Source organism: Mya arenaria, chromosome 2, assembly GCF_026914265.1.
Source record: "Mya arenaria isolate MELC-2E11 chromosome 2, ASM2691426v1".
Classification (NCBI taxonomy): Eukaryota; Metazoa; Mollusca; class Bivalvia; order Myida; family Myidae; genus Mya; species Mya arenaria.
Window position 1 is genome coordinate 27,879,413 of NC_069123.1, and position 23,705 is coordinate 27,903,117.

Consider the following 23,705-nt stretch of genomic DNA (forward strand, 5'->3'; position numbering starts at 1 on the left):
TTTAAGGGTAAGTTTTAAACTCGACACCAAGATGAAAATAAATGAAAACGCAAAACTTGTCTCAGGAAAAGTTGTATTAGTTCCGTATGAAAAGAAACATGTTTTGAAGTAAGTCATATACCATTCTTTAATATGCATTAATCAAATTTACATGACAGTCGAAAGGAAGGGATATATTAGTATATATTTCTCTGTAGTGTTATTCGGACGTTGTTATTCGGACCATTGACATTTTATGCACCAGTCAATTGTAACCACGCCCCCCCCCCCCCACCCCAGGTCCGGGGGCATATCGGGGATAGCCGGGGAAGTGGGCCGTTTTACCTTTCAGGTGGCCCCGCAGTGCTGGGTGAATGCGGTGGTTTTGTCTTCGCTTTAAATATAGCGGGGAATGGGCATTACCTAATCCACCTAAATGGCCGTCAACGAGTCTTTTGACATTTTTTTACTATGGCAGACTCGAGACAGGGAAACACATAAAATGTCAAAATAATAACAAAAGAATCCCTGATCGCTCATTATTGTAGCTAGGGCCTTACCTAGGGTCCCTGGGGTGCAGGGGCATTTGTCGGGAATTTTACTATCTGTTTGTTTCCGTAGGGCGGGGATTTTAGCCGGGATTGGCTGAACCGAAAGTCAAAGTCCCGCTATTCCCCGGAGCTGGGGGGTCCGTGGTTACAATTGACTGGTGCATTACTGAACTTACCAATGACATTACTACCAACAATGTATGTGTATCCAACAAAATGTTTAACAAAATATTTCACTAGGTCATGATCTTTAACGGTGAATGATATATCGGTCAAAAGTAGTGTTTGGGAGATGTTTAAAAATTGGTTGCTCAGTTAGCTCATTCTGTAATAGCCACAATATGCACGTTTGTGGATCTTTTTTGGACATTCATTTTGTTCCCTTAAAGTAGAGTCGCCAAAACAAAAATCGTCAAAGACTCTTAAGCAGCTGTTTATATGGACTAATTCTGTTAAAGTGGCGGGTGAGTGTTCTGCAAGTCATTTGAACCACACACCGGGGCGCACATTTCTTCACAGGTCTTGTTTGCTGGTGTCAGAAATGAAAGGCAAAAGTGTCTGCATTCGCATAAAATATTAATCGGGAGAGGAATGTACATAGTGTGTATGGGTATGAACCATCCACCCTATTCGCTGAGTTAGTTAATGCAACATGCTAGTGTTCAAGCAGTAATGGGTCCGAGCCTCATATTGGGAACACTTCCTCCCAGGTTTATTTTAAAATCTACAAACATTACATATTGTGTGGCTTATGTTATCATCCTAATAGAAGAAGTGGTAGATGACAAAAAATATTGACATGACTTGTACAGTAGAAACTTATTAAACCCAAACTCCACAAAACTGGAATCCTCGGGATACCTGACTTTTTTCAGAGTCCCGGTTTTCCCCTTCTATTTTCAATGTAAAAAAATCCCTACAAAACCGGAACCCCAGAATTTCGGATACTGGACAAAAAATCGAGAAAATTTGTTAGTTGTCAACGTAATTTTTCCTCACAAAACCGGGCATATATTTGTTCCAATATGTCAAAATGATTTTGTGTATTAGGAATTCGCGAACTGCGTGTCACTTTGTTTTGACAGCCGGTGCGTCGTTAAATATTGCACCTCTGATGTTGTGTTAACTCAATAATCGATAATGATGATTGCGCTGTGGAATGACTGCCGCACGATAATCAAACTTGTGAAAAGAAAATTGAAACATTACTTTGTTTGTTACAGAAACAGACGACACTGGACAATTTCTATAAGTAATGTAGATCAATAACCTTGACTGAACATAATGTGTCACAGTAGAAACGTAAAGATACAATAATATAAACGATATAAATGATATCTGTGATGTAACAAGCACATGCACATTGATATATTAATGAATATATATTCTATGCATTATTTCAAGTTACTTGAACCATTGTTGATGTTAAATAAATGTTATCTTTATGTGTTTTCATTTTATTCCAGTTTTCAACTTCCCTTTAAAGGTTAACTCAGTTAATATTTTGAGTAAACTCACTCCATACATCAAATCCTCACTAAACCGGAATCCTCACTTAACCAGAAATTTTCCCTAGTCCGGTTTAGTGAGTTTCTACTGTACCAGGCTGTATGCAAGTTAATATGAACAGGTTTTTTATGTTTTTCTTTGTACGTGGCAATCGCTAGATATATGTGGAAAACAATACAGATTTTTTTTTAGTACAGATAATTGGACTAGCTTTCTGCCTGCGAAATTTGAGGTCTAAACAATTATCTCATCTATCAAAATCAGAGATGAAAACACCCCTATACACCAAGTTAAGAATATAAATGATCTCTTAAAACGTCCATGCATACTGAAGTTCTCACTTAAATGTATGACTTGAACGACCATAGTGTGTTTATGATTTCTTTTTTGTTCTATTTAATAGGTACCATGAGTGGATGAAGTCTGAGGAGTTACAACAACTGACAGCATCCGAGCCCCTTACACTGGAAGAGGAGTATAGCATGCAGGAGTCCTGGAGAAATGATGATAATAGTGAGTTGCGATTCTCGGTAAAAAGGGCTTTTCATTTTAAGTTACAGTCTGGGGCTTTGTCCTACAATTTTGGTGCTTTTAAAGCACAAACATCGGGCAATTCATATGCAGGGTAGCCTTGTTGAAAGCAGTTTTTAACATAGAGGATATTTCATTCCAATCATTAAATTATTTCTCATTGGGCTAACATTTAGTAGCTTCTCGTCATGTTTTAGGGTAGTGTTTAGCTTAGGCCAGGGCAACATGATAGGGTCAATCGTACGAAGAATGACCAGTTTACAGTAATGTATGCAATGAATGGTTGGACTAGACTGTTTTGTGTATGTGGTGTTTATATGTTTGTGTCCCTAGTTTATTGTTGTTTGGGCCCTTGCTTCGTTCATCTTATAGGGTTTATTTTAGAATTTTCAACTACTAGGCTTGTCCCCTGAAGTTTAATAAATTTAGCAGTGTAATAATTATGTCTTAATGACTGTTGAAAATAGCACATGTTTAAACTGTTGCTTTTCATTGTTGACTTGATGTTCCATAATCGCTGTCAATGAACTGCTTTTTTATTAAAACTTACAGATCTGATGTAGTTTGCACTTCCATAGCATTTCACTTCTAGAATGTATGTCTATGATATTGATTTCCTTTTCAGAATGCACCTTTATTGTCCTTGACAAGAAGCGATATGACCATACCGAGGCATCAGAGATAGGTAACACATACTGTCAATGTAACATTTTCTGAACTAAAAATAATTTCTAAGGGACTTTTAATACTCTGAAAAAAAAATCACATAAAGAATTGTGCAATCTGTAATATTCTGTTATATTCTGAAACAGTACACCATTTTTCTCTCAGTGACTTTTGTAAAGCGGTTTAATGTGTTTTTTTACTATTTAGGTTAGATAAAAAAAAATTGGGGCATGGATGTGGGGTGGGTACATTTTGATGGGAACCGGTACCTCGGTACAATTTTAGTTCTCGGTTCCAGACCAATACAGCAATACCATTTAATGTTTGGTGCTTTTCAGGTGTTTTAACATCAGCCTTGTCACCTGCTGCTCGTTTAAGTAAATGAAAGCGGTGTTTTTTCTCCATGTACCTTTTTATTGATGATGTTTCACCATTGTGACTGAGAACAGCCTTTTCATCTTTTAATTTAACAAATTATAAAAAAAACACACTTCCAAACTGCTTGTTTTTGTTTTATGTAACATGGTTTTATTGTGCTTAAATATTTCCTATTCCGTGTCATGTTTATTCACAAGTTTAAACAAAATATCATTTCCAACATAAAATCTGGGAATGTATCTCTTAATTGTTTTTAACTGAGAATCAGACAAACATTATGGTATCCTCACTCTTTGTGATATGTTTTTTCATTTATTTTCAGACAGTATGGTTGGTGATGTGAACCTATTTTTCAATGATGAGGAGGACAAGTCAACAGCAGAAATTGAAATCATGATTGCAGGTAAGTAATTGAAGAACAAGAGTGTTGCTGAGGGAACTCTAATGCTTGTCTGTTCTCAAAAAAGGTGCACAATCTGATAATTATAAAAGCAAGAGTTGTAGGCCTTGCTACACATGTGTGTGTTTCTGTGTTGCGTCTTGGAAAGATGTCTACCATGTGTCATTTGAATATCAATGATGAACAGATTTTAACTTTTTGCTTCTATAAATAAAGGTTAAAAAACCGCCAGCAACCCGCTATACATCATTGACAATTTACCAAATATTTCTTTAAAACATTGACAAGCTATAAATGCTTTAATGTATAATTTGCCAGATCAGAAATTGCTAATTGGTTTAACTCCCAACAAATGACTTTTGTTTACTATTTTGAAAGATGAAATTACTATTATTAATTCAAATATCTTTTTACGCCGTCTTATAATATTTAGAAATACAAAAGTGAAATATTGTCATAGTTTTGCATTTTTTGCATTTTTCTTTATTAATCTCTACAGATCCATCTGCAAGGGGCCAAGGAATTGGGAAAGAAGCATTGTTTTGTATGATGGTGTATGGTAAGATTTAGTTCTGAAATTAATTTTGGCTCGTCTAGTTTTTTGGAAGAAAAAGAAGCTGAAAATATGGTCCTATTTTTTTTGTGTGGTCATCTTCATAGTATTTAAAAATCACACCCACATGTAATGAAAAAACTTAAGTCTTGTAACAATTGATTTTAAATATGAATATCACCTTAAGAATGTTCATGATATTGGAGTAAGGCATTTTTAAAAAGCAGACCGTTCTATGAATAAAGACGTACAAGGATTTATTTACCTCATATGCGTTTTTGAATAAAACATAAAAATCAAAAGTAAACATCATTCTCTAATAACTAGTGTAAAAAAATATTGATAGGAAATTAAGGTAGAATTACTTGGGAAAGTGTTGTCTTTTAATGGAGATTTAAAGACGATTCATGCTTTATTTTTCTTCAGTACCCTGTATTCTCCTGTCCTTTGCAGGGTTTGAGGAACTGTCAGTGCGCTGTTATACAGCTAAGATAGGCTATGACAACCACACCAGTGCAACTATGTTCACGAAGATCGGGTTTAAAGAGGTAACTATTGTGCTAAGATTGGCTATGACAACCACACCAGTGCAACTATGTTCACGAAGATCGGGTTTAAAGAGGTAACTATTGTGCTAAGATTGGCTATGACAACCACACCAGTGCAACTATGTTCACGAAGATCGGGTTTAAAGAGGTAACTATTGTGATAAGATTGGCTATGACAACCACACCAGTTCAACTATGTTAACAAAGATCAGGTTTAAAGAGGTAACTATTGTGCTAAGATAGTCTTTGACAACCACACCAGTGCAGCTATGTTCACGAAGATCGGGTTTAAAGAGGTAACTATTGTGCTAAGATAGTCTATGACAACCACACCAGTGCAACTATGTTAATAAAGATCAGGTTTAAAGACGTAGGTATTACGGTAAAATAATCTATGATAATCACTTGTGTGCATCTATGTTCACCAAGATCTGTTTAAAAAAAAGTACCGAGTGTGCTAAAATAGTCTATGACAATCACGGCAGTTCAACTATGTTTACCAAGATCCCATTTAAAGAGGTAACTTCAGTGTAGGGTAAAGCCAGACTGGTACTATGTGGCATCGGCAGGGTGGCTTTCATCATTTAACACATTATTGTCAATTAACAGTCTTGACCAAACCGAGACATATGCTTTTTTCATAATTTGGCAGTAGCTTAATTGGTATGTTTTTCTTTTGGATCTCTTGAAATTGGGATTCTTTTTATGGTTGGAAGGGAATCTGGTGATGATGAAACAGGCATGCTTACAATTTTATTTTATGGAAATATTATTAATAAATCAATTAACTTTTGTGGCTTCCTGGAAAGTAATAGCATGTGTGCAAGTCCATCAGTTAAAAATGAAGAATTTTATTACACATATTTATGTTTGATTTAAACATCTTTCAGATACAGAAAAGTGATGTATTTCGAGAAACCACTTATGAGCTGAGAATTACAGACGATGTGATTGCTGGTATTCTTCAAGGCTCACAACTCTATAAAGAAGAAAGATATGAAAAAAGATGACATCATATTGAGAAGCCATAAGATATTAAAAGATAAAAATGAATGCCATAATGCATGCAGGGTCCAAAGAGTCAGGTGGCCACGTTCTTCAATTCTGATTAAGTTTCTCCTGGATTGTTTATTTCCAATTCAAAGTAATAGAACTGTCCTATTTTTGAGTCATATTTGCATTCCTTATAGTTATAGGCCAAGAAAATGGCTTGAAACTATTTAAACTGCATAGTTACATGGTTGGAAAGACACATTTACTTTTCTCAAATTATGCAACTTTCTGTCGTATACAAGTATGTTAAGATACAAAGCCCACATAGAACTTATATCAAGATAAAAATACTTGTTGTGAGTTTATCTGGCTGATTTCTGAAAACATTGATGACAGTCACGTTCAAAAACTGAAGAGTCTGGCATTTGGGATCATAACAGATGAAGCACAGATATTAGTAGGGAGGAACCAACATCTAATAATAATAACATTAATAATCTCCATCATGGATGTCATTGATTAAACTTGTTTCAACAGACGCTTGTTTTGTAAACAATGCACTTGTCAGCTATCTAAGAGCTGGACGTGTCTGAAACTCACAGGTTAAGTACTGATGGTGCTGCTGTCATGGTTGGTAAAAACAACGGTATTGCACAAAGTCTAAAAACAGAGAATCAATATAATTCTTGTCCAGCCTTGAAGCTGCAAAGTTGGTGAAAGAAGTAACCTTCTATGAAAACATTTTGCATGCTCTTCACTCGTTCTAAAGTAGATGTAGTAAAGCCTTTAGGACTTGAGCATACATGTACATGAATCTGGCAAGATGTTTTGGATGATCCAAAAGTTAAGCCATTTGCAGTTTAGGAGTAAGGTTGCTTAGCTTTTCAAACTTCATGGCAAATGTACACAAAGTTCCTGCTAGCATCCCTGCAAAGCGACACCCATTATGGCCAATGTCAGAATACTTTTTCCATGCCTTGTCGTCATACACATGCCTGTTTCTGACTCCATTCTACAGTTACATCATGGAAGAAATTGCTACGGTGGATTAGATAAGGTGTTTGCAGTTCAATAAAACTGTAGTATGTGGTTGAAGATGACAGTTACGTGAATTTCTAGATATTAAATGCAAAGAAATTTGACATTAAACAATAACGAAAATTGAGAGAAGATTGTTTTAGGGGCAAACTAATGAATTGCGGGTTTGGGAATTTAGGGCCAATGGGCCCAAGCTAATTGAGATTTCATCATCCCTGCTATGGCGTCGTTGCTTCAAATGATTTGCTAGTGTTGTTGTGTAACAGTGTTATTATGTTAAATGTATTACCTTTCTCTTTTATTTTTATATGGCCTTATAGAATTTATTCCAGTTTCAACTGAAGTTAATGTATTTAGTTCCTACGTGTAATTTCCCAGATTTATGAAAGAAATGATGTCATAATTATATTGATTTATTTTTTCTTCCTCAATCAAAATTAACATAAGACGGTCTTGATGGACATTAGAATAGACTCTTGCCACTAGTACCACTATGCATAAGTATGGTATCGTTAATATTACATGTAAAAGACACTGTAGTAGCATATGACATCTAGTTTGTTGTCTGACATCGTTACTGTATCTCTCATTATCATCGCAGTGCAAAACAAAAAACTCCAAATAAAATGCTGGAATGGAAATAGATTTTATTTTTTTCAATTCCATTACAGACTGATCGACTCACATCTGCAGCAAAACAATTAAATCCTACAAATAGAATTCCACAGGTCTGATATATAGCCTGTAAGGAGCATCCATCATTTTATCTTTTAAAGGTCTCCATGACATTGACCTTTGATGTACTGAGCCCAGGAGCATCCATCATTTTATCTTTTCAAGGTCTCCATGACATTGACCTTCGATGTACTGAGCCCAGGAGCATCCATCATTATGCCCCCCTTCGAAGAAGAGGGGTATATTGCTTTGCACAGGCATGTCGGTATGTCGGTCGGTCCGTCGGTAGACCAAAGCTTGTCCGAGTGATAAGTCAACAATTCCTGGACGTATGGTCATCAAACTTAACATGAAGGTTGGGCCTGACCAGTAGATGACCCCTATTGATTTTGGGGGTCATCGGGTCAAAGGTCAAGGTCACAGTGACCTTTAATGGTAAAATAATTTTAAAGCTTGTCCGAGTGATAACTCAACAATGCCTGCACCCATGGCCCTTAAACTTGACATGGAGGTTGGGCCTGACCAGTAGATGACCCCTATTGTTTTAAGGAGTCATCAGGCCAAAGGTCAAGGTCACAGTGACCTTGAATAGTAAAAGGTTGTCCGAGTGATAACGTGACAATGCCTGCACCCATGGCCCTCAAACTTGACTTGGAGGTTGGGCCTGACCAGTAGCTGACCTCTATTATTTTTTGGGCTCAATGGGTCAAAGGTCAAGGTCACAGTGACCTTGAATGGTAAAAGGTTGTTCGAGTGATAACTCAACAATGCATGCACCCATCAAACTTGACTTGGAAGTTGGGCCTGACCAGTAGATGACCCCTATTGTTTTCGGGGGTCATTGGGCCAAAGGTCATGGTCACAGTGACCTGGAATGGTAAAAGGTTGTCCGAGTGATAACTCGACAATGCCTGCACCCATGGCCCTCAAACTTGACTTGGAGGTTGGGCCTGGCCAGAAGATGGTCCCTATTGATTTTGGGGGTCATCGGGTCAAAGGTCAAGGTCACAGTGACCTTTAATGGTAAAATAATTTTAAAGCTTGTCCGAGTGATAACTCAACAATGCCTGCACCCATGGCCCTTAAACTTGACATGGAGGTTGGGCCTGACCAGTAGATGACCCCTATTGTTTTTAGGAGTCATCAGGCCAAAGGTCAAGGTCACAGTGACCTTGAATAGTAAAAGGTTGTCCGAGTGATAACGTGACAATGCCTGCACCCATGGCCCTCAAACTTGACTTGGAGGTTGGGCCTGACCAGTAGCTGACCCCTATTATTTTTTGGGCTCAATGGGTCAAAGGTCAAGGTCACAGTGACCTTGAATGGTAAAAGGTTGTTCGAGTGATAACTCAACAATGCATGCACCCATCAAACTTGACTTGGAAGTTGGGCCTGACCAGTAGATGACCCCTATTGTTTTCGGGGGTCATTGGGCCAAAGGTCAAAGTCACAGTGACCTGGAATGGTAAAAGGTTGTCCGAGTGATAACTCGACAATGCCTGCACCCATGGCCCTCAAACTTGACTTGGAGGTTGGGCCTGGCCAGAAGATTGTCCCTATTGATTTAAGGGGTCATTGGGCCAAAGGCCAAGGTCACAGTGACCTGGAATGGTAAAAGGCAATTCTTGGACCTATGGTCATCAAACTTGACATGAAGGTTGGGCCTGAACAGTAGATGACCCCTATTGACTTTGGGGGTCATCAGGCCAAGGTCAATGTCACAGTAACCTTTAACGCAAAAAAAGTTGACAAATCTTCCCCCACTGATATCTCAACAATGCCTGAACCTATGATCATTAAACTTGACATGACATGGATGTTAAGCCTGACCAGTAGATCACCCTTATTGATTTAGGATTCATAGAGCTAAAGGTTAAGGTCACAGTGATCTTGAATGGTAAAAGGTTGTCCGAGTGATAACTCAACAATGCCTGAACCCGTGGCCTTCAAACTTGACTTGGAGTTGCATCTGACTTGACTTAAGATTTAAGGGGTCATCCAGTCAAAGGTCAAGGTCACAGTGACCTTGAACAAAAAAAACTTGTCTTGTGATAACTTGACAATGCCTGCACCCATGGCCCTCAAACTTGACATTTAGGTTTCTGGTGACCAGCTGATGACTCTGGATTTTGAGTTCATAGAGTCAAAGGTCATGACGGTCATAACACACTTTATCCTCACACTTTAATGGTCATAATCTTAAAACAGCAACAAATCAGCTGTCATTTCGGTCCATGCATATTTCATTCAATTGTCCATATAATCCTGACAACATGGCGCTCAGGGAGGGCATAATGTTTGACAAACATCTCTTGTTTTATTTAGTAAAGGTCACCATGACTTTGACCTTTGGTCTACTGACCCATTAGTTTAAGGCTGATATGATTCCCTCTAAAGACTGACTTACTGTGGTGGAGGTGTCCTGAGAGGCCAAGAGCACATTCCTCAGTTGAGGCTCGAACTCTTGAGGTTTTGGGTGATAGGGGTCACCTTTACTACCTGTACTAGAAATCATTGGCCCTCTTTTGTGTACCAAAGCCAATGAAATTTAGGAAACTATTTGTTCAAGTCTGTATTGAATGGCACTCATATTTTTCATGTTAAATATTGTAAGAAAGAAGTATAAGAAATTACAATGTGTTTCAGTTTCTATGTTTGCCTGCTCATGTTTGAGAAAAGGTGCCAAATTCGGGTAATAAAATAAACATTAACCTCTCTTCACATCTGACCAATACTATAGGACTGACTTAGGCAGTTGTGTGACATAAAAATGTGTAATACTAACTCATCTGAAATATGCAACCATTTTTCAAAGCAATCTATGAGTATTATTGAGTAGATTGCAAAAGCTAAAAGGGCCCCTTAGGCTCCTAAACATGCCCTAAGTAAACAACTTGTTCAGAGAGTTGTGTATTGTTACTTTCCCTTTGCCCAGATCTGCCCATGCATAACTGGATCATGGCCTTTGAAATGGTGTAGCCCTTACTCTAAGTGATACAGAGAGTTGTGTATTGTTACGCTCCCTTTGCCCAGATCTGTGCATGCATGACTGAATCATGGTGTTTGAAATGCTGTTATCCTCTAGTGTAAGGGAGGCTACTTGTACAGAGAGTTGTGTTTTATTACTCTCCCTTTGCCCTTTGTAGCAAATGAACACATGGTTCTCTGACTGCTTCCCTTTGTGGGTTCAATGTATTGCCTATTGGTGGTTTGTATATGCTTTGGATAACAAAATACCTGAAGTCTTGCTAGTCAATCGTTGGCTCTCAAGGGTCACCAAGTTGTTCACCATTGGTTAAATGGTGTTTCACTCATCCAATCAGACATCTTCAGTTTTTCTGTATGGAAAAGACTATGGCAAAGTAAATTAGAAAAAGTACTGAATATTTTTTTTAATAATTTTATTGCCCATGAACAGTGTACACATTTCTGACCATAAATTACAATATATAATCACTAACAATGATTCTACTATAGAAAATACAAGATAAATGCTATGAAAACCAACAGTGATAACTTTTTAAACCAGAGATTTCTTTTTATTAAGAACATAAAAAATAAAAAGAATGCCGCGGAGAAAATGCCAATGCTGTTCTGATGCTGTTTTATCAGTAGAACAAGGTGCATTATTTTACAATTATTAAAATCAGAGTAATGGGCCTTGTTTTAAATGTGCCTATTGTCTGTAGCAACATGTGTACCAAGTTTCATTTGAATAGCTTGAGTAATGGCCAATGGTTAAGCTCTGTATGATAACACTGTTGCTTTAGATGACACCATGGCTATGATAATACTCAAAACGTTTTTCTTTGAGAAAAGGACAAGCTCAAATGTTGAACTCATGTTTGTTTTTTTCTAGTTACCATACATTTTAATGTAAGAAAGCTGCTAAATAATTTCATCAAGATTTCTTTTTTGCACTTTTACAGATCATTTTCCTATAAGGTGTAAGAATTGAAAAGTAAATTTAAAAGAATCGAAGACATAAACAACAAAAAATATTATCTTTACAACCAAAACACAACAACTAAACAAGAAATATTGCACTTGTGAAAACATTGTTAATTTATTAGATAGGAATATAATATCTTTTGTAAGCATTCAATTAACTGCAGTAAGTTAATTTTAGACAAAAAACTTTGAACTGAAAAACTACAGCATAATTTTAACAAAAAAAGGTTATAACTTGGAATTAGAATACAACCTACATTTTCAACCAATGAAATTGCAGATAGACAATCATTAAGCACTAGATTAAATTATAAAAAATTTCAACCTTTGCGGGTGTTTAAAGGTCCGCCTACAGCCACTCATCCGATACACATCCTGTATCAGCCAATAAGGTTGTATTTAGATGACCTGAAGTAATATCTAAATAATTAAGAAGGGCTCGTTTAGTACGCTCACTCTGCCCAATCTTAATCATTAAGAATTTACTTCATGTCATCTATATATTACTCAGTCCTAATTAGAAGCTGACTAATTTGTTATCCATCTTTGAAAGATAAAGTAACAAGTCATACAGTGTAATAATGCTTTGGTATTAAAACAGGATTTCATGTTTCTGGTGACAATGTTAGAAAATTCAGGAGAAACTGTGAGGAATGTTAAATCGAATAATGGAATGATTTATAAAGTAGTTGATAAAAAAAGTCTGAACACATTTTAAATTATGTAAAACAAGAAAATAGGGTAAATGAAAAAGCATAACAATTAACAAGCAACCATGCATTCTAAGATAATATTCATTATTTAAACACAAAAAACCTGATGTAATTGCATTAATAAATAAATTGTAATTTTTCAGTCATAAGCATGTATATTCTTTTGAAAAAACACACTCGAATCACTTTATGCTACATTAGATAAAGTCAAAAAACAAGCTCAACTTTGACTAAAAACCCACAATAAATCATGAATTCTCATGAGATATTCCACATTCAACACTTTTGCATCATTTATGTACAAGTTCAGTAATTTTCAATGTTCAGTTTGTGATAATTTGCTTAAGTTCCTTGAAATGTACATGTGCTTGTAATCAATGTGTTTACTACATGCATGAAGGATAATGGAATTCTACATGATTGAAAAATGTAAATATCACATAATACACAACTTTGAAAGAAGTAGCCCCTTCAAAATAAAGGTGATTTTCTTGTATGAACAACATAAATATTGATCTTATGACACAAATTTTGACCTCTTGGGCTACATGTATACCCCTAGGCCCCATTTCAATCAAGATTGTAAGCTTTAGTCAAGACCTTAAAGCTGCAATCTCGCAGATTAAATGTTTTGACAACTTTTTTTTTTTCTTGGAACAAGACCGTTTTTGCGAAATTTCATGGAAACCAGTCATATAAGACTGCTGACAAAAAATCAGGGTTTAATAATTTTTCTGATCAAAAATTGATGTTTTCTGCATTTTTCTGAAAGTGTTAGGAACGCTTTAAGTCATAAATTCTCAATTTTCAAACGTTAATATGAAAACTGCGATCTTAGCTTTTGTCAGCAGTGTTATTTCACCGGATTTCAGATATTTACCCAAAATTGGCACAATCATTACGAGACAAAATAAAAAGTTTCCAAATGGTCAATCTGTGATAGTGTAGCATTAAGGGTGCCCTCGAGCTCTCGTAAGCAATGAGTACTCTTAAGAAGCGTAAGGTTTTCGACTAAGATATCTTATTGAAACAGGGCCCTGATTGACATAATAAAGTAAAATAAATTCAAACATAAAAACAAAATAATCAGATTCATTTATACCCATCTAGATTACATATTCTGATCACATCATCCATCATTTAAACATAATACATGTAAGTTATTGGATTTCATCCATAGGATCTATATATATATACATATATATTTGTATCATTCAACAATAAATGTCAATATTCCCACGATAAAACTATGATTAAACAATTTAACATCATAAGTTACCTGCTCGAATGCATCCATAAGGCAAATGTCAATTAATTGCTAGATTTTCATCCATTTTTTTTCAGATTGGGCAGGGATAACAGTTTTTAATTTTTTTCTTAGATGACCATTTCACTATTGAATTTGTGATCATCTCTTTCTTATTGCATAAGGGATCATCTATATGTGTTTTTAGACGAACAATGAACACCATTGTAACAATGTGTTTTTTTTACATGTGAATGTTTACATCAACAACGTAAATCAATAAATAAACGCTGTTCCCCGACAGTACCGGACCGATACACAAATACATACCCAGTTTATCATTTTTATTGGAGTCAATAAAACTTAAAGGGCCCTTTAAAAAAGAGTGGGTGGACAGGGATGGAAAATCTCGCAATTAATTTATAATCACCTAAATTACATACTAGCAAAAAAAAGTAACTGCATATAACGAATCAGGTTTAAAAAATGATCAACAAATATTTGATAAACAACAATGATTGTTCACTTCATTCAATTAAAATATTAATGATTGTGTAATATAATGGAAAATGTTTTTAAACATGTGACAAGTTTCAGAATAACTGTTTAAAATCCTTTCAAAAGTTTTGTAAGAAATGGTATGTTTCAATATGTACAGTCAACTTAGTATATAATACTACTAGAAATTCATAATATTTCTTCATTAAGTCTTTCAGAGTTAATATTTTGTTCAGTGTCCAATGTTGTCATCTTGTTCTTCCTTTTATTACCAATTTTATTTCACAGTCTTGCTAGCTGTATAAACTCTGGAACAGCTTCAAATCTGAATAAAAGCTTCTCCCTTCCTTGCTCTGTTTTACAAACGGTCCATTCAGTGGTCTAAACCCTCTGTATCTCGAACAGCTTCACGTTTGTATCATACCATATTGGGGGATCCACATTTCTGTAAAGAAAAAACAATATGTAAATTTGACCATACACACAGTCAAACCAGGCTAAGGTTTGTTTTGTCAAACCACACTTACAGCCAATGATATAAACAGTTCCCGAGCTAGGATTAAATAGCAGGGTGGGGCAACCGCCTTTCCCATCGCCTGCTGTGCACTTTTGTTTGTCAGAGCCAATTTTTAGGACCCCCCCCCCCCCATTTTTTTTACCAGTATACATAATTCTGTCACTTAAGTAAGGATAACCTCTAATTAAGGTACTCATAACAACAAACTATTAGTATTGAAAGTAGTGACAACACATACACAATATGAATTGGACATTGACCCTTGCAAGCGCCCCATTAAGGCTCTTTCAATTCACATCAAAAGTGCCCTTTCTGACCTAGCACCCTGCTCTTTTCAAAACCTGGCTAGAGCACTGGGCCTTTATTATTAAACAGACTTAAAATCAACTACCAGTAATTCTCAAACCTGAGATAGATGACGCCCCACAGGTACGTTCGGAACCACATTGTTGTGCCGCTGTTGGCCTGGTATTTCCGGATCAATATCGGGTGTGGGACGGGCAGAAGCCCAACCAGGGTACCATGCTGAAGAAACTTCAGAATCTCGCTCTCGTCTGTAAGACCCCTGAAATGAATTAAAAGAAAACAAATTTATTAAGTAAATTTTAACCTAGCTGATTAATAATTTTCTTAGGTTGTGGATAAAACAGCCTTGTTATTTGTTTTGCTATACATTTTTCATAGCTGTTCACATAATATCCTAAAGGTTCTTGAGATTAATCAGTGAAATAAAAATGATATTTCACTGTTTACAACAGTAGTTTGCCATTTTTAAACTTGAGTACATGTATCTTAAACAACTAATTTAAAACCATAACATTGTTTGCTTGTAAAATGATATTTCATGTTTGAATGACAAAATATCTAAGGCCAACATAAATTAATTAAGATTTTCATCCAAATATTTTTTTTAAATAGGGGCAGTGGGTAACATTTTATTTTTCACTATTCTTTGATGACTGTTTCACCATTAAATATGTGTTCATGCTCTTTCTTATTGCATTAGGCACCATAAACATGTTTCTTGATAAACCTAGAACATCATAATTACAATTCTACATTTTCACATTTGAATGTTAAACACCCACAATGTAGTACTGTACCACAACTGTACCGATACGCAAATACAGATGCCAGTTCAACATTTTAATTAAGTCCATATAAATCTAAGGGGCTGCTGAAAAAAGAGGGGGCGGGTGTGAATAAAAATCTATGAATGTTTCACCATTGAATATGTGTTCATGCTCTTTCTTATTACATAAGGGACCATATACTTTTGTTGCTAGACAAACCATGAACACAATCATAACAATTATTCACATTTGAATGTTATAAATCAACACTAGGTATGAATAAATGTGTTCCCAGACTATTTCATTTTGAGTTAATAAAATTTAAGGCGCGGAGGAAAAAAGAGGAGGCGGATGGGGATGAACATCTAGCAATTAATTTACAGTCACCTTAGTGATAACCATACTTACTTGTCAATACAGATTTTCTCGACCTGCGGCACCAGAACCTGCAACATCCTCATGATCGTCTGTAGGGGAAGTTTATGCTTCCATGTGTGTACCTGATAAATTGGACAAAGAATTAACTAGAGATTGCTTTTTTGAAAAAGCGCATGTCTCCCCCATTGTGTGGTCGTAGGTGAGAAATAATCAATGATGGACATGAAATTGATCAACCTCCCTACCAAGTTTGGTGAACCTAGGTCAAACAATTCTCAAGATATTGAGCGGAAATGTTTTTTACATTGGGGGTCGCCGCGACCTTGACCTTTGACCTAGTGACCCCAAAAACAATAGGGATCTTCTACACCTCATGACCAACCTCCCTACCAAGTTTGGTGAACCTAGGTCAAACCGTTCTCAAGATTTTGAGCAGAAATGTTTTTTATATTGGGGGTCGCCGCGACCTTGACCTTTGACCTAGTGACCCCAAAAACAATAGGGATCCTCTACACCTCACGACCAACCTCCCTACCAAGTTTGGTGATCCTAGGTCAAACCATTCTCAAGATATTGAGCGGAAATGTTTTTTACATTGGGGGTCGCCGCGACCTTGACCTTTGACCTAGTGACCCCAAAAACAATAGGGATCTTCTACACCTCATGACCAACCTCCCTACCAAGTTTGGTGAACCTAGGTCAAACCGTTCTCAAGATTTTGAGCAGAAATGTTTTTTATATTGGGGGTCGCCGCGACCTTGACCTTTGACCTAGTGACCCCAAAAACAATAGGGATCCTCTACACCTCACGACCAACCTCCCTACCAAGTTTGGTGATCCTAGGTCATGCGGTTTTCCAGTTATCGATCGGAAACGAAGTGTGACGTACGGACAGACTGACGGACTGACGGACTGACGGACTACCGGACTACCGGACTGACGGACAGGGCAAAAACAATATGTCTCCCCCAGAGAGGGGGAGACATAATTCCTTAGTTTAAGCGAAGATAAGTGATATTCTGAAAACAATGAAGGATAAAACTTTACTAAAACATTCTCGCTGAAGATGAAATTCTGTTTACAAACACAGGAATTTAGTCTATATAAGCAATTTTGGGAAGTCTTATAATGACAACATTACAAATATGAATGCCAATTGTATTGACTCTCTTATTCATGCTTTTTATGTTAACTTGCCACCCAGTAGTTGGAACAGTACATAATCAAATATCGCAATAATAATTATCTTATTAAGTCATAGAGCTACTATCAAATCATTCAAGACTATATTAATCTTGGGTATTGTCACACAAACAACTGCAAACTATTTGTTCAAAAGCTCTCAGAGCTTACAAATGACCGATTGTTAGATTGCTGTCTCAAAACAAGATTGTTTTATCTTACCCACTCTGGGGAGGCTACCCAGCCCCCTCCAGCACTCGCATTGGAGCCAGCACGTTTAAGTGGGGCTTTTCCAGGATCAGTTGGGGTTGTGGGTGTGGCAGGGGGCGTCTCCTGAAATTATTATAAGGCATTTAAGGAAAGGAATGTAAACAAATATTTTGTGAGATGTTTGATGAAACAAAACTTAGTTTATACTTTTTTTCTTTTAGCTTCATTGTGACAAAAGCTGACAGCTTATGAAGGTAACGGACTCGAGAGTGATTCTATAAGCTACAAGGTTCTGTCACAATGGAGGTGAAACAAATTAGTATAAAATTATGGTCACAAACATGTGTTAAAAGTTTGGTGAGGATTGGACAAACAGTTTTCAAGAATTAGATCGGAAACAATCTTCGGGACGTATTTTTCAAGTCTTTTTTTGCAAATAAAGGGCCGTAACTCCTAAATGACAAAAGCGATTTCCATGGCTATCGAACTTGATCAAGATATTATGGTCACAATCATGTATGTAAAGTTTGGTGAGGATTGGACACATACTTTTCAAGAATTAGATTGGAAACATATATTTTTGAAGTATTTTTGGCAAAAAAGGGCCGTAACTCCTAAATGACTAAAGCGATTTCCATGACTATCGAACTTGATCAAGATATTATGGTCACAAACATGTGTTTAAAGTTTGGTGAGGATTGGACAAACGGTTTTCAAGAATTAGATCGGAAACAATCTTCGGGAATTTTTGGCAAAAAAGGGCCGTAACTCCTAAATGACTAAAGCGATTTCCATGACTATCGAACTTGATCAAGATATTATGGTCACAAACATGTGTTTAAAGTTTGGTGAGGATTGGACAAACGGTTTTCAAGAATTAGATCGGAAACAATCTTCGGGACGTACGTACGTACGGACAAGGGCAACCCTATATGCCGCCACTTTGTGGGGGCATAACTAGAAATGTGTCCATAGGACACGGATGCCCCCACTTCAATTTTTTGTCACAGAAAATAAGCCATAATGATTATTCAGGATAATCTGCACAAGGGCAAATCCTTTTCAAAAATAAGCCATAATGATTATTCAGGATAATCTGCACAAGGGCAAATCCTTTTCAAAAATTAGATCGGATAAGATATTTTTTAAGTATTGTTGGGAAATAAAGGGCCCTAACTCCTAAATGATTAAAGCGATTTCCATGGCTATCGAACTTGATCAAGGTATTATGGTCACAAACATGTGTTAAAAGTTTGGTGAGGATTGGACAAACAGTTTTCAAGAATTAGATCGGAAACAATCTTCGGGACGTATTTTTCCAGTCTTTTTTTGGCAAATAAAGGGCCGTAACTCCTAAATGACAAAAGCGATTTCCATGGCTATCGAACTTGATCAAGATATTATGGTCACAATCATGTATGTAAAGTTTGGTGAGGATTGGACACATACTTTTCAAGAATTAGATTGGAAACATATATTTTTGAAGTATTTTTGGCAAAAAAGGGCCGTAACTCCTAAATGACTAAAGCGATTTCCATGACTATCGAACTTGATCAAGATATTATGGTCACAAACATGTGTTTAAAGTTTGGTGAGGATTGGACAAACGGTTTTCAAGAATTAGATCGGAAACAATCTTCGGGACGTACGTACGTACAGACGTACGTACGGACAAGGGCAACCCTATATGCCGCCACTTTGTGGGGGCATAACTATGTAGCTAAAATCATGCTGGAGTATGTATCCTGTGTAGAAACCAGTACTATGCCCATTTTGAGACAACATGATTAGGTTGGGTACCTTATAATGGTGTCTTAAATTGGACAACAGTACTGGTTTCTACCCAGGATGCAGACTCCAGCATGGTTGGTGATCAAACCAATAGCCTCTTGGGTGCGATGTGGACACCTTAAACATCAGACCACACTCATCCTCCAGTATAATGGGAACTGCGCACAGAGGACCAATTAAAATCAAAGCTTAATAGTTACATAATACTTTGTAAGGCCTTCCAATAAGGAAACTAGGTTCAAATTTCTCCCACCCCAGATAAGTATATCAAAATATTTGGCCATGCTGGAAATCTTTACCTTGCTGCTTGCTCGAGAGCAAAGATAAAAAATAATAATTTTAATACATTTTACTATATTTTGTTTAATTTAGGTTTGAGAAAAAGCATGGCCGCTCGTTTATAGTTTATCCCAAGCCGAGCACAGGGTGTTCTGCGTAAACTCAGTAAACTTTGTTTACGCAAAACAACCTACTGTCGGGTTGGTATTGTCCTATCTTACACGAGCGGCCATGGAAGATACAGTCCATAGAAATACTTTTATGTAAGAATATGGACAATAACACCCAAACAACCATACCCCTTAATAACAGAAAATCCATTGAAATGGTACCAGTACTTACAGTGCTTGGGGACTTGAAAGCTTTGAGCTCGGGCTTGGTAGGAGAACCCTGAGGGGCCATGGGGTCCTCTATCTCATTCCGTGGCTGAATGGACATGGTGCCTGTGCTTGTCGCCAGCTCCTGCAAAGCTTCTTTGTGGACCTCGTCCGGCGCTGTGTGTTCTGTCATCTTTTCAAGACCTTTTGAAGGAACGGTAGAACAGCTTGATGTTATTTCTAGTAGATTAAGGATTAAATATATTTATCTCGAAATTCTGATCTCACTTTGATATTAAAAGTACAGGGGAAAAAATCAATGTCTAGATAGAATAAGTTCAGTAACAAGAATTTCTATTGTTATACATTGGTATGCTTTGGTGTTCTCACTTCTAAGTTAACGGGAACGTAAAAGGGAGGTAATCAATGAAGATACTTTAAGTTCAGTAACAATGACTTCTATTGTTCTACATAGGCACGCTTTGGTTTAACTAAATTATTCTTGTTTAAATAAAGACAAAATAGTGGATTATTGCTTTAAGGGACACACTCACAGATATTATGTTGGCAAATTGTTGCCAACATAGTTTAATGAGCAAACTACAAAATGGCAGATATTTATTTAAAGGGGGCAATATAGTTTTACACTTGATAGATGCACAAAAGAAACACATTTTAATGCATTATTTTGTTTAACTGATTTGACTTTAATGAAAGTCAAATGTTTAATTTAAACCAAAAAGCAGATGATTTGTGAGCAGATGAAAGAATATTAGTTGTATTTTGGTGCTGTTTTTAATTGGGAAAGTTGTGGCCACATAGCTAATAATTGAAAACCCCATATATGAAGGCTAATATTTTTCATACACAATGATTGCGAACAGCAAGTTCAATGTATAATAGATCCAGGAGTGTTTGTTGTGATAGCTGTTTTTGTACCTTTTCTCAATCTCCATAGTACAATATGAAGCATGTGTAATTGAAATATCATTAAATTTATCTGCTTCTTATTACAGGGTACGAGCCTCTGCCTAATTTGTATGTGTTACCTACAGTTCTGATTTAAGGAATAATACATAAATAAAAACCAAGAAAACACCCTTTTTGACCCAACTTGGTATAAGCTTGTATCAGATAATGCAGTGAGATGGGTGGTTTAAAGAATTATTTTTGGGGGCCTGTCCGCCTACAGCCATTGTCAGAACCCTCGCTATATTATTTGATTACTCCACAAAATATACCCTTGATGAAAAAGGTTAGTGAAACTTCCTAATACACGAATATTCATATTCAACCATAGTGCCTGAGGTGTGTCTCGGGCATCCAATCAAAACGTCTGGATTTCAATATTCATGAATATGAAGTTTCTGCAGTCAATTTGCCCAGGGTATTCAATTGAGTTATATGATATGAACAGGCTGGGTACCGATGATTCCCCGAAGCAGAAGCACTAAGGAACATTGAGAGAAATGAAAAATTGCTTTTCAACAGTTTTTAACCCAATGCATGAAGCAAATTGTAATATAGAACATGCCTCCAACTAAACTTGTTCAAAGTAATTTATCCACTTAAAAAGCAAAGAGAAAAAAATCATAACCAAAAACAGTAGAAAAAATGAATTCAGTTTAAAAATAATCTGATACATTATAATGCTTTGTAATTTGCAAATCCAAACTCCCTCAATGTACCTTTAACCATTTGCTTCACAGATTTTGGACAATACACTTCATGTACTGCTCTGAAATGCTGAAAACCTAGAAAATTCATTGATATATGTAAGTCAATGAAATTCAAGTTTTTAATGAACAAGCCCTAATTCAATCACTGCTTTACGAAAAGCTGTCACAAAAATGTGACAAATGCCCCATCCCCTTGATTTGGCCTTGTTGGAGTAACCTTGACCCTTGAAACAAGAGCACAAAAATATGCGATACACCCTTTTAAATGCTGTTGTACAATTTTGTAAATTTTGATTGGAATTTAAGTTAGTTACAGTTGTGACATTAGAGTATAGGATTTATTGAAAAAAGAAGGAATACACGGGTTTCAACATGAGGCTTGTCCATTTGTTTATATTTTGCTGGCCCCTCTGAAATCTGATTTGAGAAAGCATTTAAACGGTGCCAGGTTTGCAAGCTAATTTTGACTAGTGAACAATGTACATCACTCTAAAACAAGAATTGGGTTGTTCTTAAATAAATTAAAATTTGTCACCTTAGTGCAAGAACTCAATATCTGCTTCTATTTCTATATGAAGTTATTGAGTTATTGCACTAAGGTGACATCATAATCAATTGTAACAGAGTGATTAAAGATGCTACACATTCTTTATAAAATTATGTGTAAAAGGGTGCTGAAATCTGAAAATCTATAACAAAATGTGCTGGTTACATGAGAAGTTTGAATTTGTTATATCTAGCAAGCTAATAGCAATGTTAGTCATTAAGTCTTTGTTAGAGAAAGAAATTCAAACAAATATCAAAATAATTATCTTGTTACTTTGTAACTGAGAAAAATATTGTAGTTAATCACCACACTTCATAGCTGTGTCAATAAATTAGTATTTTTAATACCAGTCCAAACCTTTCTAGCATTTAAATTCTACTTTAAAACCAATCCACTGTTAACACCACAAATTCCACTTAAACAATTTAAATTTATTAAATGATTTATTGTTTCATGTTTTTTGCTTTAAATATTAAATATCATTGCATATTAGTCTTAGAATGCTTCATAAAACTCACAAGTTGTTAGTTTAAAAGAGATTATAATCATTATTTACACAATGAACATACCACATGACTTTATTTCATAATTATGCAAACAGAAAGTTGATCTATATTTTGAACTTTTTTTCAGCTGGACATGAATGTTTTTTACTAGGAATGGCAACCAGTTGTAAAATTGGTACTGGAGTACTCGGATAGTTTTCCAATCGAGTACTGGGGTACTTGATCATTGTACATTGTGCCATGTTGGCAATATGCCAGTACTGTTACTTGTATGTATGTTCTGCAATTAGTAAAATTTAAGTTATTTTGTAGTTGTTGTTTTTTCCCACGAGTACTCTAGTCGTGAATTAGTATTCAAGTACTTGGACAATCGATGGAGTACTCAGGTACTCGTTGTCATCCAAATGCTACATAACCAAGCACAGGCTGATGGACTAGACATGTGTACACAAAAGCTCATCTAGAACTATTCGGTAACTCAAGTGCGAAAGGGGGACAAAAAAAAAAAGTTTTTTAAGGGACAATAAAAAAAGTAACACATTCATCCTTTACTTCATAGAGAAGTGGCCAAATCAGCCAGTCCTAGTTAATCGCCTTGTTATAGAACATTTTAATAAAAAGGCATATCTATAAGGCTATGGAAAGAGGTGTAAAATGGCGTATCTAAAAAGGAAAGGGTTGAATACTGGATATAATCTATTAAGGATGTGCATACATACAGCTTTTATATGAATTCAGCCATCACGCATTTACTTATTATGCAAATCACAGCTTTCGAAAGAAGAAATTTGTGCAAACCGATATACAGCTCAAAAATGCCCAAAATACTCATCAAGTTTTTGTTTACATATGATGATTTAACCCTGTGGTACTTACAACGTAATTTAGAACTCATAATGTTAGTAAGAGATGGTTATAACATAAATATTATATAAGGTTCAGACATTATGCACAGAATTGCGTTAATCTGCGTATATGAGAATACAGCATGGGTATA

At 36.1% G+C, this 23,705-nt stretch overlaps 2 protein-coding genes across 6 annotated transcripts in view; one reads left to right on the plus strand and one right to left on the minus strand.

The window, feature by feature from the left end:
* Positions 1–17: 17 nt before the first annotated feature.
* LOC128218055 (N-acetyltransferase 9-like protein) lies at positions 18–7,806 on the plus strand. The gene is made up of 7 exons (XM_052925578.1): positions 18–108; positions 2,443–2,552; positions 3,196–3,255; positions 3,937–4,017; positions 4,514–4,573; positions 5,021–5,115; positions 6,006–7,806. Exons 1-7 carry the CDS (start codon positions 32–34, stop codon positions 6,123–6,125), a joined length of 603 nt encoding a protein of 200 aa, XP_052781538.1. The 5' UTR covers positions 18–31; the 3' UTR covers positions 6,126–7,806.
* Positions 7,807–11,215: 3,409 nt separating this feature from the next.
* LOC128210764 (protein HID1-like) overlaps positions 11,216–23,705 on the minus strand; it is a 30,324-nt gene continuing 17,834 nt past the window's right edge. For 4 of the 5 annotated variants that reach the window (XM_052915145.1, XM_052915137.1, XM_052915129.1 and 1 more), the window contains 5 exons: positions 20,002–20,180; positions 17,602–17,712; positions 16,228–16,319; positions 15,153–15,311; positions 11,216–14,674 (listed from right to left, as the gene is read on the minus strand). In XM_052915145.1, coding sequence (XP_052771105.1) covers positions 14,611–14,674; positions 15,153–15,311; positions 16,228–16,319; positions 17,602–17,712; positions 20,002–20,180 — 605 coding nt within the window. In that variant the 3' untranslated portion in view covers positions 11,216–14,610. Of the gene's footprint in view, positions 14,675–15,152; positions 15,312–16,227; positions 16,320–17,601; positions 17,713–20,001; positions 20,181–21,664; positions 21,731–23,705 lie in introns of all 5 variants that reach the window. The other variant, XM_052915125.1, reaches the window with a different exon arrangement.